Source organism: Juglans microcarpa x Juglans regia, chromosome 6S (assembly GCF_004785595.1).
Source record: "Juglans microcarpa x Juglans regia isolate MS1-56 chromosome 6S, Jm3101_v1.0, whole genome shotgun sequence".
Lineage (NCBI taxonomy): Eukaryota > Viridiplantae > Streptophyta > Magnoliopsida > Fagales > Juglandaceae > Juglans > Juglans microcarpa x Juglans regia.
In genome coordinates this window covers 12335490-12352074 of record NC_054605.1, presented here as the reverse complement: position 1 = coordinate 12352074, position 16585 = coordinate 12335490, and the positions used below count along the sequence as shown (strand labels likewise).

At 37.1% G+C, this 16585-nt stretch overlaps 3 protein-coding genes across 5 annotated transcripts; 1 reads left to right on the top strand and 2 right to left on the bottom strand.

Annotated features, from left to right (window-relative positions):
- The first annotated feature begins 393 nt into the window (after positions 1-393).
- LOC121237938 (nucleoside diphosphate kinase 2, chloroplastic) lies at positions 394-2997 on the top strand. The gene is made up of 7 exons (XM_041134872.1): positions 394-730; positions 888-944; positions 1248-1334; positions 1816-1896; positions 2013-2125; positions 2253-2302; positions 2745-2997. Exons 1-7 carry the CDS (start codon positions 473-475, stop codon positions 2810-2812), a joined length of 714 nt encoding a protein of 237 aa, XP_040990806.1. The 5' UTR covers positions 394-472; the 3' UTR covers positions 2813-2997.
- Positions 2998-3323: 326 nt separating this feature from the next.
- On the bottom strand, positions 3324-4934 carry LOC121237270. 3 transcript variants are annotated; one of them, XR_005934892.1, is made up of 3 exons: positions 4762-4934; positions 3998-4192; positions 3324-3893 (listed from the first exon to the last, which is right to left on the bottom strand). XR_005934892.1 is itself a non-coding variant. In XM_041133946.1 (3 exons), the coding sequence occupies exons 1-3, from the start codon at positions 4853-4855 to the stop codon at positions 3724-3726; spliced, it is 381 nt and encodes a 126-aa protein (XP_040989880.1). In that variant the 5' UTR covers positions 4856-4934; the 3' UTR covers positions 3324-3723. The 3 variants fall into 3 exon arrangements, 1 of the variants encoding a protein (XP_040989880.1); XR_005934891.1 differs by having other exon boundaries at positions 4114-4192; XM_041133946.1 differs by lacking the exon at positions 3998-4192 and adding an exon at positions 4552-4668.
- Positions 4935-5994: 1060 nt separating this feature from the next.
- Positions 5995-10131, bottom strand: LOC121237269 (26S proteasome non-ATPase regulatory subunit 6). Its single transcript, XM_041133945.1, has 8 exons — positions 9833-10131; positions 9625-9739; positions 8325-8415; positions 8099-8244; positions 7765-7984; positions 7552-7660; positions 7159-7327; positions 5995-6496 (listed from the first exon to the last, which is right to left on the bottom strand). Exons 1-8 carry the CDS (start codon positions 9966-9968, stop codon positions 6322-6324), a joined length of 1161 nt encoding a protein of 386 aa, XP_040989879.1. The 5' UTR covers positions 9969-10131; the 3' UTR covers positions 5995-6321.
- Between the last annotated feature and the right edge of the window lie 6454 nt (positions 10132-16585).

The window sequence follows — 16585 nt, the reverse complement described above, 5'->3', positions numbered from 1 at the left end:
TTACTTTATTTATGAGCAAGTAGATAGAACTAAATATTGACACATAAATACTACAATCCAATTAACGGATGAATTACATCTACTAATTTGTCAACTGTGCCTAATAATTTATCTTGTCATCATCTAGCAGGAATATTAGTCCTAAAATGGTTAGAATATTTGAAATTAAAAGTAGAACATGCCCCCGTTTAAATATAAAAAAAAAAATCATCCCATCATTATAATTTTTTTAAATTTTTTTATAAAATATAATAAAAAAATTTAATTTTTAAAAAATTTAAAATAATAATAATATTAAAAAATAATATTTTAATAATATTTTATTTCATTTTTAACTTTTATTTCATTTAACTCAAAATCCAATCCATAACTACTAATAACCTGAGTAGGGATATTTTTGTTCCCGTTTGCTAAAAGGGTATCTAAAAATTACACTCGTGTTGTTGGCTTGGCGAGAGAGATTGGAGAGACAATGGAAGCTCAGGCTGTGTTTGGAGGACGTCCATCTCTTTCATCTATTCCACGCTCACCTACTCTGAGAACTTGCTGCTTATCATACACCCAAAAGCCTATCGTGCGCACCACCCACCACCTCCACTTGGCTGCATTCCACTCAAATTCCCATCTTTTCTCATATTCCCTATCTCGTCCCCATGCCAAAACCCTCTCCCACAATGCCGCCGCCACCACCAAAACCCATATCTTCCTTCCCCACTTGGTTGCTTCCATGGTTTGCTTCTCTTCCTTCTGTGTCTTCAAATTTCACCTCAAATTATTAAAACAACATTTGGGGTTTCTGTCATTTTCTGCAGCATTTGCGAAGTTTATTAGATTCCCATTTAATTTGAAAATGTTAATTCTTTTTATTGGTATCGTTGTGTGTGCAGGAACAAGTTGATGAAACTTATATAATGGTGAAACCAGACGGTGTTCAGCGTGGACTCGTAAGTTCTACTCTAATTCGTCCGAAATTATTAACAGTCCTATGCCCTGTTTGGTTGTTTGGAGACTGGAGAGCATAGGGGAGAATTTAAAATTTTAGATTATTTGTGACCTTAGAAGAAAAAAAAAAAAAACTCTAATTTTTTGTCGAATTCTTGTCTCGATTATGGGAATTTATAATTGGAAATATATTTTCTTGGCTTTTTAAGCTATCATTTGGGTGTTTAGCTTTTACAATGAACAATAAAGCTTTTTGATTGTTTCTTCCTGGCCTGAATGTATCTAATTTGGTTGAGTTGTTACAGGTTGGAGAGATTATTTCGAGGTTTGAGAAGAAGGGATTCAAACTGACAGGCTTGAAGCTCTTTCAATGCCCGAAAGAGTTGGCAGAGGTTTGTCATAGCATTGATACATATATTTAATTTATTGTTTTACATGGATAAGCCCCAAGTCAGCATTTTTATATCGTTATTGAGAATGGGAGAGTTTTTTGCTCGTTTATATTGCCTGAATTCAAGTAAGCCAAAAGCAAACAGTTGTGATGTGAGGAAATACTGCATCTGATGATAACAGAACCTGATGCACCATTTTTTTTCTGATCGAACATGATGCTCCATTTTAATTGCCGAGGAATTCATAGAGAATGTAATGATTTTGGGCTACTACAACAGGAGACTCTGTCCTGTTATAATATGCAAACTTTCATTTATGTTTCCATTCTGGTCAATCAACAGCAGAACATTGTAATTTCCCAGTTTTATCTTTATTGTTGTAGTTGGTGTTAATTTGATGGTCACTTGAGCATTCATTTTACATTCACTCTGAGATGCTTAAATTATTATGCACTTAATCTTATATTGTTTTTGGTGTCAGGAGCATTATAAGGATCTCAAGGAAAAGTCTTTCTTCCCTAAGCTGATCGAGTACATAACTTCAGGTCCAGTCGTGTGCATGGTAAGACTTAGTATTTCTCCCAACCCCAACAAATTTACATGGTAAATGATGAGTACAAAATACTTGTAATATTTTAAGTTGTTTTGACAACACCGATCACTATGTTATTTTGCAAGGCTTGGGAGGGTGTTGGTGTGGTTGCGTCAGCACGTAAGCTTATAGGTTCTACAAATCCTCTCCAAGCTGACCCTGGCACAATAAGAGGGGACCTTGCTGTTCAAACAGGAAGGTTAGTACTTTTAGTCTTTGGTGCTTAGCTAGTGTATATTAATTTCATCGAAATGGGTTGGTAATTATTGTCTTGATGGCAAATTACTTGTCTAGAGACAAGGACTTATGGTGAAAATTTTTGGCAGGAATGTGGTTCATGGGAGTGACAGCCCTGAAAATGGTCAGCGTGAAATAGGTAATATCATGTTATAATTAACAGTGATCTTGCATTGAGTTCTTAATCCTAACTCAGATGTACATTATGGTAAAAAAAAAATTAATGAACTAGGTTATTATGAAACTATAGGCATGCAAATATACACGTGTATGTGCATGCGTATATATATATTAAAAAAGTATGGTGTCATTGTGTATCTTTGAAATCCATCTATGACAATTAATATAAGATCTGGTTTTGAGTTGCAAATGTCACGTCTTTTTGTCGATATCATCAATCATATGGTATTCTCTCCACCGTACAAAATCTAAAGTTCATGCATCACAGTGGCTAGACTCTTTTTCATGTCTGCATTACCTACAACACCAAGTTATCATTTTGAACTGCAATTTATAATCAAATAACTTGATGAATATGTTATGAACTTTTTCCGTCTCATAATTTTGTTCTCTGTATGCAGCTCTCTGGTTCAAAGAAGGTGAAATATGTCAGTGGACACCAGCTCAAGCACCGTGGCTAAGGGAGTGATCTTTCACTTGACGCTCAATTCCCTGACTGATGTGGTTTTGAAGAAACTCTCTGAGCGCCTGTACTTTTAATGTCAAGTTATTAATTTATTTTTAAAATTTTTTAAATTCTCAACGGGATTTTCAATTGCAGAACAGAAAATTAACGCATCAAGTTGACATCAGAGGTTAAACAAGTTTCAGCAAGTGAAAGCATTAAGTAGTAAAGTATACTTTTCCCGTATTAGTTCTGCAGATTTTGTGAATACATCCCTTGCACTTTGAGAACCATGAATTTCGTGATTTATGGGGTATACCGTGTATGATATATAGTAAGTTCGTCAATCATGGGTATATTCCACAAAGTGGCATCGCATTGAGAGAGATGCATCTTTGGGTTTGGGTTTATTTAACTTACAAGCAAATAAATACTCTGCGCCACAGACACACGTCCCCAAATGAACCATATACATGCAACAATACCAGCTGAATTCATCATGGGCATTGAGAATTTGAGAGTACAACAGAAAAAATGGGTTTTGAACAAGATGAACTTTGCAGTACAGCAAATCAAGCTAAAATTAAGCACCTAATCTAATCTTTATAATACTGATCCAGATCAGAAACCCAGTTCGGATCCTACATTTGGGAGAAAGGTAAAGAGCCGACACATTCCTGATCCATCTCCAGTTCCATGCGACCAAGAGATTGACGGTCACTTGGAAGTTGTTGAAACAATGGAAGAACAACCATCCTGTAATTGCATGGCATCCTCACAGGATAAACATACAACCTCTCGAGAATTCATAAATTTAGAAAAGAGGTAAAGAACTGAATTACTCCTGCTCTGTTGCTCTTTCATGCTGCTCGTGGGACGAGAATCAACTGAATCGGGTGAACCACTTCTGGAAGAACATTCTGTATCTATCGCCATTACCTCCTCACAAGGGAGATTGCAGTATTTTCAAAACTGTTGGAATTACTGGTAGCCCCTGCAGAGGATGATGAGCTTAAATCAAAATCGACTTCTGTCTGCACCGTCTGCTCGGAGGGTGAACTTAGCTCACGTTGAGAACCTAATTTGAGCTTCATTAGGGTAGCCTCTGCAACAAAGGAGGAATGAATTTAATACGATGCTCATGATTGCAACCTTTAAATAAGTTGAAAAATACCATTCTAGAGGATAAGATGCTGCGACTATATAAACCTCAAAGTTAAGATCTAAGATTGATTCTCGCGTAACAGCATACGATGAAAGATGGAATTGCAGGACTTTCATAATGTGATAAATTCCAAAAGTAAACTTAATAGAACAACGTAAACCTCAGGCTTTTGGGACTCGTCTCTCACATCAAAAGATCAAATTTGACCTCATCAGCGTTTCTGCTCGCCAATCCAGATCCTAAGCAGAAATGTAGAAGTCCATTATCATTTATCATTCTAGAATACCCATATTCTTTCTTTTTCTTCTTTTTAATTGAAGCAGCTCCAAGTGTTTGAAGTGGAACTTTTTTTGGGTCAATTCAAAGGGAGATTTTTGCAAAGAAAGCAATCGTACACAAGAAAAATCGGAAAGACATCACCGATGAAGTTAACAAACAACTAACAAGAAGCTTAATCCACCAACGACACAAAGTGGAAGCCTCCTTCCTTTATTGAGTAAAACGAGGGTAAAAGAAATCAAAGTTCACATCCTGATATGGGCTCAATTATGTTTGTCCCGATTATGAAAATCAACCAAACAAAAGGTCATTTACCCACCACGACCAAAAGATGCAGAAAACTTCCCGTTTGACATCATGGAGAAACTCACCACAGTACAGTACATGCCCGAATAGTTCAAGCATGCATACCTTTTGCCTTCTTTTATTCCATCTTCTAGGAACCCAAATTTAAATACATAAATTCAGCATAAACCAATTTCGAAATTAAAGGCAATCCCCGAAGAAAGGAATCTGAGAAGTAGAATACCGTAAATGGAGAGAGGATCATCTTTGAGAATCTTGGAAGGCGGCCTCTCCAAGCTCTCCGGCGAGGAAGACGACGCTCTGATCCTCCCAAACATTCTCTCTATCTGATTTTCTAACCGCAGATGGATGATTTTAGTTCAAAAAGAGGGGTTTTTCCGTGAGAACTGAGAAGCGGACGCGGGAGGGAGTTTTCACTTTTCACGGAAGAGCGCGAATCAATATATTCGGGAATGGGCCCATTAGGCACTAATTAGGCCCATTTAATCGCCATTGGGCTTCCACGATTCAGGGCAGGCCCAATTTGAAGGAATCTTTCTTCTCTTTTTCTAGCTTTGAACAGAGAGGGAGTTCAATACTTGGGTTCATGGGCTCGTTAAATTTTCTTCTATGCTAATGGAGACTAGAGAATGCTTTAATTTTTTTTGTTTCGGATTTCTTTTCCTCAATGGAAAGATGTTGAGGTTTGGAGGATAAAGATCTTCTGCATTTTCATGGATTAGCTATATATTATTTCGAGCCTTATCCCTTTTCATCTTTCTTTCTTTTCAGGAGAGGACTTCTTGGTCACTACAGAAGCAGAATCAAAGGGAACAGGACTTTGTTAACAGCCTTTCTAACAAGTTGGGCTTGCAATCGCATACTAACAGTCCAGTTCAGATTGTTAGTCAGAGAGTCACAGTACTCATTCATTCATTCTAAGAGCTTGTCCAGGTTCAGATGCCCATTCCTTAATGAGCGGGCTCTCTCCTCTCTATGGTTAGCATCAGTAGTGATGATCACTTGGAGTTGATTGAGCAACTTCTTGTGCTTCCTCAGGGTTGATGACCGACTTTTTATTGCTTAGTTCCCTCGAACTACAACTCAGGCATTCAACTTTGATAAATCATTTTCCGTTTCTTTTGCCCTTCTCTTTGATTCTTTTAGAGAGAGATTTCTTGCATCAGTTCTTCAATGCTATTCACCCAGCGGATCGAATCATCAAGATTCATTACATCAATCACAAAGCTACCAATTTGGCCAAGATTTATATGAAAAGCACGGAAGTTTTCATGAGTTGGCGGAACGTGCATGGGTTGGCCTCAGGACAGAGACCCAGAGACAACTCCATGAAAGGAAATGAATCTTACATTGGCTGCAACGATTATGAGACCTCATCACCAAAGCTTCAAAAACCTAATCGTTTCTAATCGATTTGCTTCTTAACAAAAATAAATCTAAACTTATTCACACCTCATTCATCACAAAATAACCATTAGACAATTCTAAGATTTGTTTCGAGTGCTATAAAGACAAAACATCTCATAACCTAAGCAGTCGTACACTGTTTTTTTAAAAAAAAAATCACCAAAAGGAACAAGCAAAAGAATCTGAAAAACTGAATCGGTACCTTAAATCAGTTACTTCATCACCTTGATAAATTGGGATAATGAAAACAGATTGACTACCGCGAGATGAGAATCAGATTTATCAAATAAAAGGCAAAGACGACTTTTGTTCTGCATTACTAACAAATACGCAAGTTCCGGCGCCGCTTCCAAATTGCATGGAAATCCAATGTACCTCACAGATCAATGACACGAGACAGCTTCTGGATCCGATTTAAAAGGAAGTCCCCTTGCTTGATAGTTGCTTGGTAAAGAGCATTCTTTGCATCCGGACGATTGGTCTCAAGAACACCTGCAACTTTGTCAATCTTGCAATGAAGCTTCCCTGCTGCAATAAATCGTGAGAGCTCCCTACAAGAGAAATGGGTGGATTAAAAACTCGATTGCATACACCATCTCTAAAGAAAACATAAAACTCTTTTAAGTAAGATTATAAAAAAAAAAAAAAAAATAGCACCAATGACACTTCCAACACTCAGATCTAATATGGAAGATAATGACCATTGATAATCTAAGAAAACGTGGACTTATCATCATTTGACTGGTGCTGTATGTGCAGAAATTGTGGGGAAACAATGGATCATCTACTCTTACATTGTGAATTTGCTTGGGCCATATGGAATTGCTTTTTCGGCAAAGTGGGATTAGCGTAGGTTATGCCAGGGAGAGTGGTTGAACCACTAGCAAGTTGGAGAGGGATCATAGGGACACCACATATTGCAATTGTGTGGAAGATGGTTCCCATTTGTATAATTTGGTGCATCTGGAGTGAAAGAAATGATAGACATTTTAAGGATCGTGAGCGCTCCTTGAAAGAGTTTTAAGAGCTTTTTCTAGAAGACTTTATTTATGTGGGCCATTGCTATAGATTTAAATGGTCTCAGCTTCCATGATTTCCTTGTAACCATTTCTAGTCCCTAAATAGGTGTAATCACATGTATACCTCAAGTGTACTTGGGCTATGCGTATCTTTATATCAATAAAATATCTTCTTATAAAAAAACAACACTCACAGATCAATAAACTCCACCGTAACTCCAAATGCCTTAGCCATTGCATCAATCGTAACACTCTTGTAGGATTCCAAGAACTGGGAATAAACCACAGTTCTGATCTCCCTCATATAGTACCGGAAGTGTGGATGCAAATAGCGGTCCAATTTTATTTGCTCTGTCAGGCCAGCTGAAAGTAAAATCCAAAACATAACCCATGAGGTATTAAGGGAAAAAAACAGACAAAATCCCATATCACATAATTTTTACAGCTGGGAAAACACCATCAAGGAGATGGGTGTCACAAGAAATCAAACCATGCAGAAAAACCTGTAGAACTTATATTTCTAACATATTCAATTATTTATTATTGTGTAAAAGATTGTGGAACATATTTATTAGGTATCCACTCACCAAATGCCAAGAAAAATGGTTTATACTGACAATCATATAAAGAGTTCAAAAACTCCGAAAGATGAGGGATTTTCCCGATCACTGTCAAGATCTCTGGAGCATCCACAACCTAACAATTAGCAAAATTAATATCACACAACTTGACCAGAAACAGAAAATTAAAATGAGATTACTTAGTTAAATTAGAATCATTAAGTGGGGAAAGCTGAATACCTTTTGCTTCAGGGAAACTCTATCCAGGGATATTATGCTCGTAAGAACAGTGTAGAATATGAAGGTGTCATAAGGAAAAAGTTCATAAGTTGTGAAGGTTGAAATTGAATCCAAAAATAGATCTGCTGCCTTCTTGAAGTTTCGAGTAGACATGCAGTACAAGCCTTCATACACCTTCAGGCGGTTCTTTCTTTCCCAATCTCCGCCTTCTTCAAACAAGCTGGCAAATTACGAAAATGGTTACAATTCATTGACTCATGTCTCCAACTTAAACTCCAAGTTCTAAATACAAAGAGCCACAGAACATTGTCAGCAAATTCATGTCAAAACTTACTTCTTCGCTTTATCAATGCTTTTGGAAATTAGATCAAAATCCATGTAGAAAAAACCAAGCTGCAGTGTATAGAACACCAAGTCCATCTTTTGCCCAACCGCAACTGTTTTGCTTTCCGTCACCTTGAGTTGTTCCAATGCTTTCTCCTGAGTTCATGGAGGGAAAAAGTTAGATTCGAAAATTAAACACCAGTGTAAGCAGACAATGAGTGATGAAACTTATGTACCTTGTCACCAATTCGAATGAAAAACAAGGACTTTGCCAGATGAGCTTCTCGGACTTCACTTTCACCCAAGTTCTCTTCAGCATCTGCTATCCTGAACAAAGTCCAAGAAGATATAATCCCTTGAGTGAAAAGAAAACAGACAAAAGTTGGCCAATTAACTAGTGATCCATAAACACTTTAAATCCCCATAAGAACTAGCCATTCCATCAAACCAATAGACCGACTTATTGTAATCTGCAAGAGTTATTACTTGACATGATGCCAGATAAACACATTCTTTATTCATCCACATCGTCTATTATAATACGAGATGTGGCAGGTAATGAGTTGAACTTTAGTAAAAGAGAGAGAAATGAATACAAACAAATTGAAACTCCGAAAACACAGGATTGTAGATGAGTATGCAAGTGAAAGCCAACCAAATTATTAACGTTCAGGTATTCAAATACTTAGGTTCAGATTTTCAAAACTTATCATATCAACATAATTGAAACACACACTGACCTTATTTCATTCTTCACTAAAGAAGAAGAGCATAAACTAATATCAGATCTTTGCACGATACTCAAGAATTGCTAAACCCCCTTAGACCTTCACACATACCTAAACCAATTTGAAAAATCATCCAACAATAGGGTCATCAATTACCCATTACAAGTGGGACCACCCATTCTTTCCTTGAAATGAACATTCGACTTCTTTTTCCTTTTCTATTCTGAGAACTGAACCCAGAAGGCTAGGACCTAAACCCAACCAATTGGGCTGGAAGACACAGCTAACATTTCGACTTTCAAATACAAATTTCCAAACTTCATCATGAAAAATAGCCACTCTCATATTACCATTTGCATACTACCATTTCATCATAACATAATAATTAAAAGAAAAACCCTCGCATCACAGGAAGTTCAGCAAGTAAATAAACTCGCAGTAATTAGCTACTCTAAAACCCCACAATGCCTATACATAGGCTAACAAAACCAATGCATTTAACTTCAGAGGAACTGTACGACTAAGAGCCACAAAAAACTGTGTCTATCTATCATTCTCTGTTGTTTTGCCCCAAAGATTATATGAGAAGTTTACATTATATTTCCCATCCAAAAAGAACCAAAACCGAAACCATCGCCGTACTAACCGTAATAAGACAGTTTGGCTACGTCAATGATAGCTTTCAACATGAAGACCCAAATTCAAAACAAAAATATTTTATTTGTTCTTTATTCTATCCGCAACCGAACAGACATCACTTCGGAATTCAAATATCTACAAATTGAACTGAAATTAAACACAAGCTCACTTTTCGTCAAGCTTCTTAATCTCGTCTTCGATCTTCGCGCGCATCGAGTCCAGAACGCCCTGATCTTTCTCCAGCACCGAGTCGGAAATTAGGGTTTCGTACAACGGAGCCATATCTACACAACACAAACAGTGGTAAAAGAAAAATCATTTAAGTGAGACGGAATCGGGGAAATGGAAATGAAACTCGGTGAGAATCGTATAGCTACCGTCGGTTTTGACGATGGCGAAGACCTCCTCCTTAAGGCGGACCTTCTCGATGTCCTGAACGTCCGGGTGCCTCAAAAGGAAGAGCTTGTGGGCGAGCACGAGGTGTAGCTCTTGAGTTCCTTCCTGGCTTTCCATGGCGACTCGGTGTGGACTCACTGAGCTAGATGGGCAATCAGAGTTTTGGTTCTGCGCTTTGCTTGAGGGAGGAGTTACGAACCGTGAGGCAGTGCCAGAGTGGGTACTTTGTGGGGAGATGGTATAATCAGATGCTTCGCGCTGATGCGTCAAGTTTCCTGTCTTATAGATCAAGCATTTTACGTTTGCTGTACAAAATTTAATCAAATGTAGAAAGTAAATTTATAAATTAAATATGGTTTAATTTATTATGTTAGATTGTAAAGTTATTTTTATTATAAAATAGATTTAACGTATTATATAAAATTATATCTATTTATAGATTTTCTTTTATAAAATTTCTTTATAATTATAGTACTTTTCATTTTAAATAAAATGATATTTTTTTCAATTTTAATTATAAAAAATCATATTTATAACCTTGTTTCACAATATTAATATGATCATATTTAATTATTTAATTTGTAATAAAAACTTAAAACTTTTAATTTTGCAAATCTAATATAACAAATTTTACAAACTACGCAATCATTTTACTCTCATCACGAGTGAACTAGTATTGGAGTATGGATAATATACATGTAGAATGTGTGACTGTAAATAGGGTTGTATCAAAGACAGGCTCAGCTCAATTTGTTCGAGCTCAATATTTTTATTTAATCTTTATTTGAGCTTAACTTGGTAAGCTAAACTTATACTTGAGTTCGAGTTGTTTATTTTTTTATTTTTTGAATAAGATTTAATAATAAAAAAATTAAATAAATAAAAAATCTAATATTAAATTTATACAACTAACAAGTAAAACCTCAATCGAATTATAAGATTTTAAAAATTTATAAATAATTAGTATGTAACTAGTTGATATTTATCCATAATAACAATATACTATATGCCTACATAAACTATTAATGCATACACATAGTATAATAACATATATTTATTTTATATATGTTTCTTATGTAGGAAGATTCAAGTCAGATGATGCTGAGTTGTCAAATTGCACGTTGATGGCGCTGAAATACCTTGAGGTGGTATATCAGTACAAAAATGGCAGGAAACCGTGATTTTTTCCTGATTGGAGCAGTTTTGGGTATGTATCAGTATTTTGACTATAACTTTGGCTATGGGCATCAAAACCACATATATGATCCCAATTCGTAAATCTCTTTTCGACACACCTTTTCTGAGGCCAAAATCCATTGTTTTCTCCTCTGAATTCTCAATTTTAGTTATTTTTTTGCCTTTTATGGTAATATTTTATTTATTATTTAGGAAGTGATTCTGAATCTAATTTAGGTCAGTTTTTTTGTATATTACTTCTTTTATACGTATTTATTTTTGTGTGATTTTTTGGATTTTGTTATTTTTGATAAAATTCTGATATTGTCGATTTACAGCTATTGCAGCCTGATTTGTGGGTGGATTTGAACATTATTGGATTTCGATAATTTTGAATTGAACATCGGAGTCGTTTTCTCTATGTTTTGAGTGATTCTCTTATCTTCCTACCCTATGAATTATCTCTTTGAAACTAGCCTGCAGAATAATGTGATATCTCCTGTGAATTATCTCTAATGTGGCATAAGAGCTTCATCATCTTTCCTAATGTAATATCTAATTAGTTTCTATGGTTGGTCGTCGTGGGAAGGTTCCGAACGAGGAAGTCCTACACCATGATAGTAGCTTTTAGGATGTGATGATTGAGGATTTTTAGAGGCAAGTTGCAGAGTTGACCTGGCATCTAATGACACATGATATTGGTGATCATGAATGGAAGATCACGATTCTGATTCCTATTCCAAATTTGAAAACATATATCACAATCGTGCTTTATTTTGGGAGCACTATGGTCGGGAGGAGCGTTATGGGAACCTCGGTTTCAAAGTGGATATGCCTAAGTTTTCTGGTATGTTACAGGCTGAATGGTTCATTGATTGGTTGAATGGAGTGGAACGGATTTTTTATTATAAGGAAGTCTTAGATCTTGTCAAAGTGAAACTAGTCACCATCAAACTCAAAGGCAGAGCATCTACTTGGTGGGAGTAGTTGAAGCCATCACAAGGTAAGGCAAGGCCAAGATTACTGATTGTGAAAAGATGAATAAGAAGATGAAAGGTCACTTCCTCCCTTTCGACTACACATCAAACTTTGTTTCAATGACTTCACTCGTTGAGGCAAGGCATGAGATCGGTTGATGATTACACGAAAGAGTTCTATTAATTGATAGCCAAGAATGATCTATCTGAAACGGAAGAGCAGATGGTGGCGCGGGATTTAGGGGGATTACGGCAATCCCTGCAGGATGTCCTCAGCCTTCACTCACTTTGGACAGTTTATGAAGCCTACCAGCAGAACATGAGGCCAGTGATAAAAAACGATCAAAGTAGTCGAGTAGTTTGCCCTCAAGAATCTTGTCATGCCCAGTAGCCATCGCAGGATTAGAGTTCTAACTCTAATATTAGATGTTTAAGATGTGGTGAACATGGGCATAAAGCGACTGAGTGTAGGAAGCATGCTAATCAGAAAGACAAAAATCTCCTGATTGAGGAAGACTTGGTAGAAGAAACTGAGGAGATTGGACAGCTTGTGTTTGATGATGATGAAGACATGTTGTATGGTGATGGCCACGAGACCCTAGTCGTTTGCAAGAGTCTACAGACTCCCAAGGTGATTTCGGGGACGATTGGTTGAGAATCAATATTTTCCACACGACTTGTACAATTGCTGATAAAGTCTGCAAGATGATCATTGACAATGGCAGTTGTGAAAACGGGGTGTCTGAAAAAGACGTCCAGAAATTACAGTTGAAGACAAATTGTCGTCCTAAGCCGTACAAATTATCGTGGCTGAATAAAGGCAATGACGTAACAATAGATAGGCGATGCCCAATGTCTTTTTCAATCGGCAGAAAATATTTTAATAATGATTGGTGTGATGTTGTATCTATGGATGATTGTCATGTATTGTTAGGCAGACATTGGCAATATGATCACAGTGTTATTCATGATAGACGGAAGAATACATATTCCCTTAGCATTAAAGGGAAGAAGATTGTGTTGGCACCTCGCTAGGAAGGAACCATTCCTACCTTGGTAGCCAATAGTACTAACATGCTTTTTATGTCTAGGTTTCTAGAGGAGATTGAGTATGAAGACGTGATTTACGCTCTGCTGCCTTGTGGGAATAGTTCAACAGATGCGAGTCAAGATTTAGCAGCAGAGGTGCAACAACTACTTGCAAAGTTTTCTAATCGGATGCCAGAAGATGTACTCTTGGCCTGCCGCCTATAAGGGATATTCAACATCAGATCGACCTTGTTCTGGGTTTGAGTTTGCCAAATCAACCTGCATTTTGCCTCAGTCCCAAGGAATCTGAAGAGTTGCAACGTCAGGTGGTAGAGTTATTGGAGAGAGGCTACATCCATAAGAGCATAACCCCATGTGCAGTCCTTGCCCTGCTAGTACCGAAGAAAGATAGTTCCTAGTGTATGTGTGCTCACATCAGAGCAATCAACAGGATCACAATGAAGTACAAGTTTCCAATTCTACGCCTGGATGATATGTTAGATCAACTGTCTGGTTCTAAGATCTTCTAAAAAATTGACCTTAAAAGCAGATACCACTAGATCAGAATAGGACTTAGAGATGAGTGAAAGACGAAGTTTAAGATGCAATATAGGTTTTATGAATGGATGCTCATGCCTTTTGGGTTGTCCAATGAGCCCAGTACATTCATGAGATTTATGCATAAGATTTTACGAGCTTTTATAGGGAAATTCTGTATAGTTTACTTCGACGATATCCTCATTTATAGTCTGACATGAACATTACACTTTGATCACCTCCGAGCTGTTTTTGATATATTGAGAAAGGAGCGTTTGTTCATCAATCAGAATAAATGCTCTTTCTTTACTACTTCTATAACTTTCGTTGTTTTTATTGTGTCTACTAAAGATGTTCATGCAGATCAGTCAAGGGTAGATGTGGTCTTGGAGGGGCCCAAACCTATGACCTTGCACGATGTCAGGAGTTTCCATGAATTGACATCATTCTACTGCTGGTTCATCAGAAACTTCAGCACTTTGAGCGCTCCTATCACAGAGTGCCTCAAGGGACGTGAATTCCAGTGGTCTGAGAAGGCAGAGGCAAGTTTTCAACTGGTCAAGCAAGAGATGATAGAGGCACCAGTTTTGGCACTTCTAGATTCTAATAAGGTGTTTAAGGTCAATTATGATGCATTTGGAGTTGTCATTGGTTGTGTTTTGAGTCAGGATGGACGCCAAATAGCCGTTTTAGTGAGAAGCTGTCAGGGTTGAAGAAGAATTATTACACTTATGATCTAGAGTTCTACACCATAGTTCAGTCCCTGAAGCATTGGTGTCACGACATAGTATAGAGGGAGTTCATCCTTATCACTGACCATGAGGCCCTGAAGTACATCAATGGCTAGCACAAGTTGAGTAGGCGGCATGCCAAGTGGGTAGTGTACTTACAAGAGTTCACATTTTCGTTGAGGCACCAATCAGGGAGTCTAAATCGCGTGGTAGATGCCCTAAGCCATCGTACGTTACTCCTCACCACCATGAACACCAGAGTTGTAGGATTTTAGGCTTTCAGTGTCATGTATGTAGCAGATCCTTCATTCAGAAGGATATTTTGGCAGGTAACTGATGGTCAACGAAATGATTTTGTTTTGCATAATGGTTATTTATTTCGTGAATTCAATTGTGCGTCCCAGATTGTTCACTGAGGCAGCGGATTATTAGTGAACTTCCTGGCAAGAGTCACTTTGGACGAGATAAGACGTTAGCCCTAGTCTCCTCTGATTACTATTGGCCCAAATTGACCAGTGTCGTGGCTCGTTATTTGGAGTAATGCTATGTGTGTCAGCTGTCCAATGGGGTTCTTACTAATGTGGGCTTGTACACTCCCTTGCCTGTTCCTGAAGCCCTTTGGTTCGATGTCAGTATGGACTTTATGTTCGGTTTACCCCGGATCCAACGGGCCATGGATTCTATTTTGGTTGTGGTTGCCAAGTTTTCCAAGATGACCCATTTTGTAGCTTGCAAGAAAAAAATGGACGCTGCTCGAATCACTCGTCTTTAATTTAAGGAGATTGTTCGTTTACATGGTATTCCCTGGTCAATCACTTCGGATCCTAACACTAAATTCATGAGCCATTTCTAGAGGAGTTTATAGGAATTTCAGTAGTGCCTACCACACTCCCAGACAGATGGACAGACCGAGGTGATGAACCGGAGTTTGGGCAATCTTTTGATGAGTTTGGCAAGAAATAAACCAAAGCAATGGGATCTGGCTCTCTCCCATGCAGAATTCGCCAAAAACAAATCTAATAACAAAACCACACTACTGAGACCATTTGAGATTGTCTATGGTCATAACTCGTCCGGTGTGCTTTACTTAGTTCCTATTCCACATGTTGGTCATTTGAATCACAGGGCAGATGGGATGGCAAAACATTTTCAGGGCATCCATGAGCAAGTGAAGTTGTGAATCCAAGTATAAGGTTCAAGCCGACAGTCATCGTTGTCAGATGCTTTTTTATATTGGTGATTTTGTTTGGGCGTTATTAACTCATGATCGTTTTTATGTTGAAGAGTATAATAAGCTTAAAGAGCGGAAGACTGGACCCTGTGAGATTCTAAAGAAGATCAATGATAACGCCTACAGGTTGTGTCTCCCCAACCATTTGAAAACTTCTTATGTATTTAATGTGAAGCACTTAAGGCCTTGTTTTATAAATTCCAATGAAGCTACTGTGAACTAGAGGGCGAGTTGCTTCCAACCCGAGGCGACTGATGCAGGAGGATCTGAGTGGAATTTTGCAATTTTTCGTAAAATTTTGATATTGTCGAATTACAACTATTACAACCTGGCTTGTGGGTGGATTTGGACATTCTTGGATTTTGATAATTTTGAATTAAACATCATAGTTGTTTTCTTTGTGTTTTGGACGATTCCATTGTCTTCATTTCCTGTGAATTATTTGTTGAAACTAGTCTATAGAATAATCTATATTCTATCTGGCGTCAGGTCCCAGTGTCTCACATACTAGTATATGAAAATTATTAAATCTTATCAACTAATTACTGTACAAATTATAAAATATAAATATGAAGCATATTCAATATATAGACATAAGTAATTAGGTTACATATTATATATTTAATTATAAAAGTGTTATGCTTAAGTTATTAGCTAATACACATATATATGTATATATACATCGGTGTATGTATATATTTATCAATATATGAATGAGTTTTAATCAAGTCGAGTTAACGAGTCAACTCGGACATAAACAAATGGGCCTTAACGAGTCTTAGTTGAGTCGAGTCGAGTCGAGTTTAATTGGGTATATGTCATTTATTAATTTAGCAGATATTTGCTTTTACGATTGAGCTTTTTTTTTTTCACAAGTGGAGTTCAATTGCGAATTTAATCAAACGAGTACTGAGTGAGCTATTAAACAGATTGATTCATTTACAGCCCTAATTGTAAACGCCAAAATGTTTAGAGAAAATAAGATATATGACTATTGAATTTAAAAAATCTGACCATTGAATACGTTAATAAGAAAATAAAAAATCTTATTAA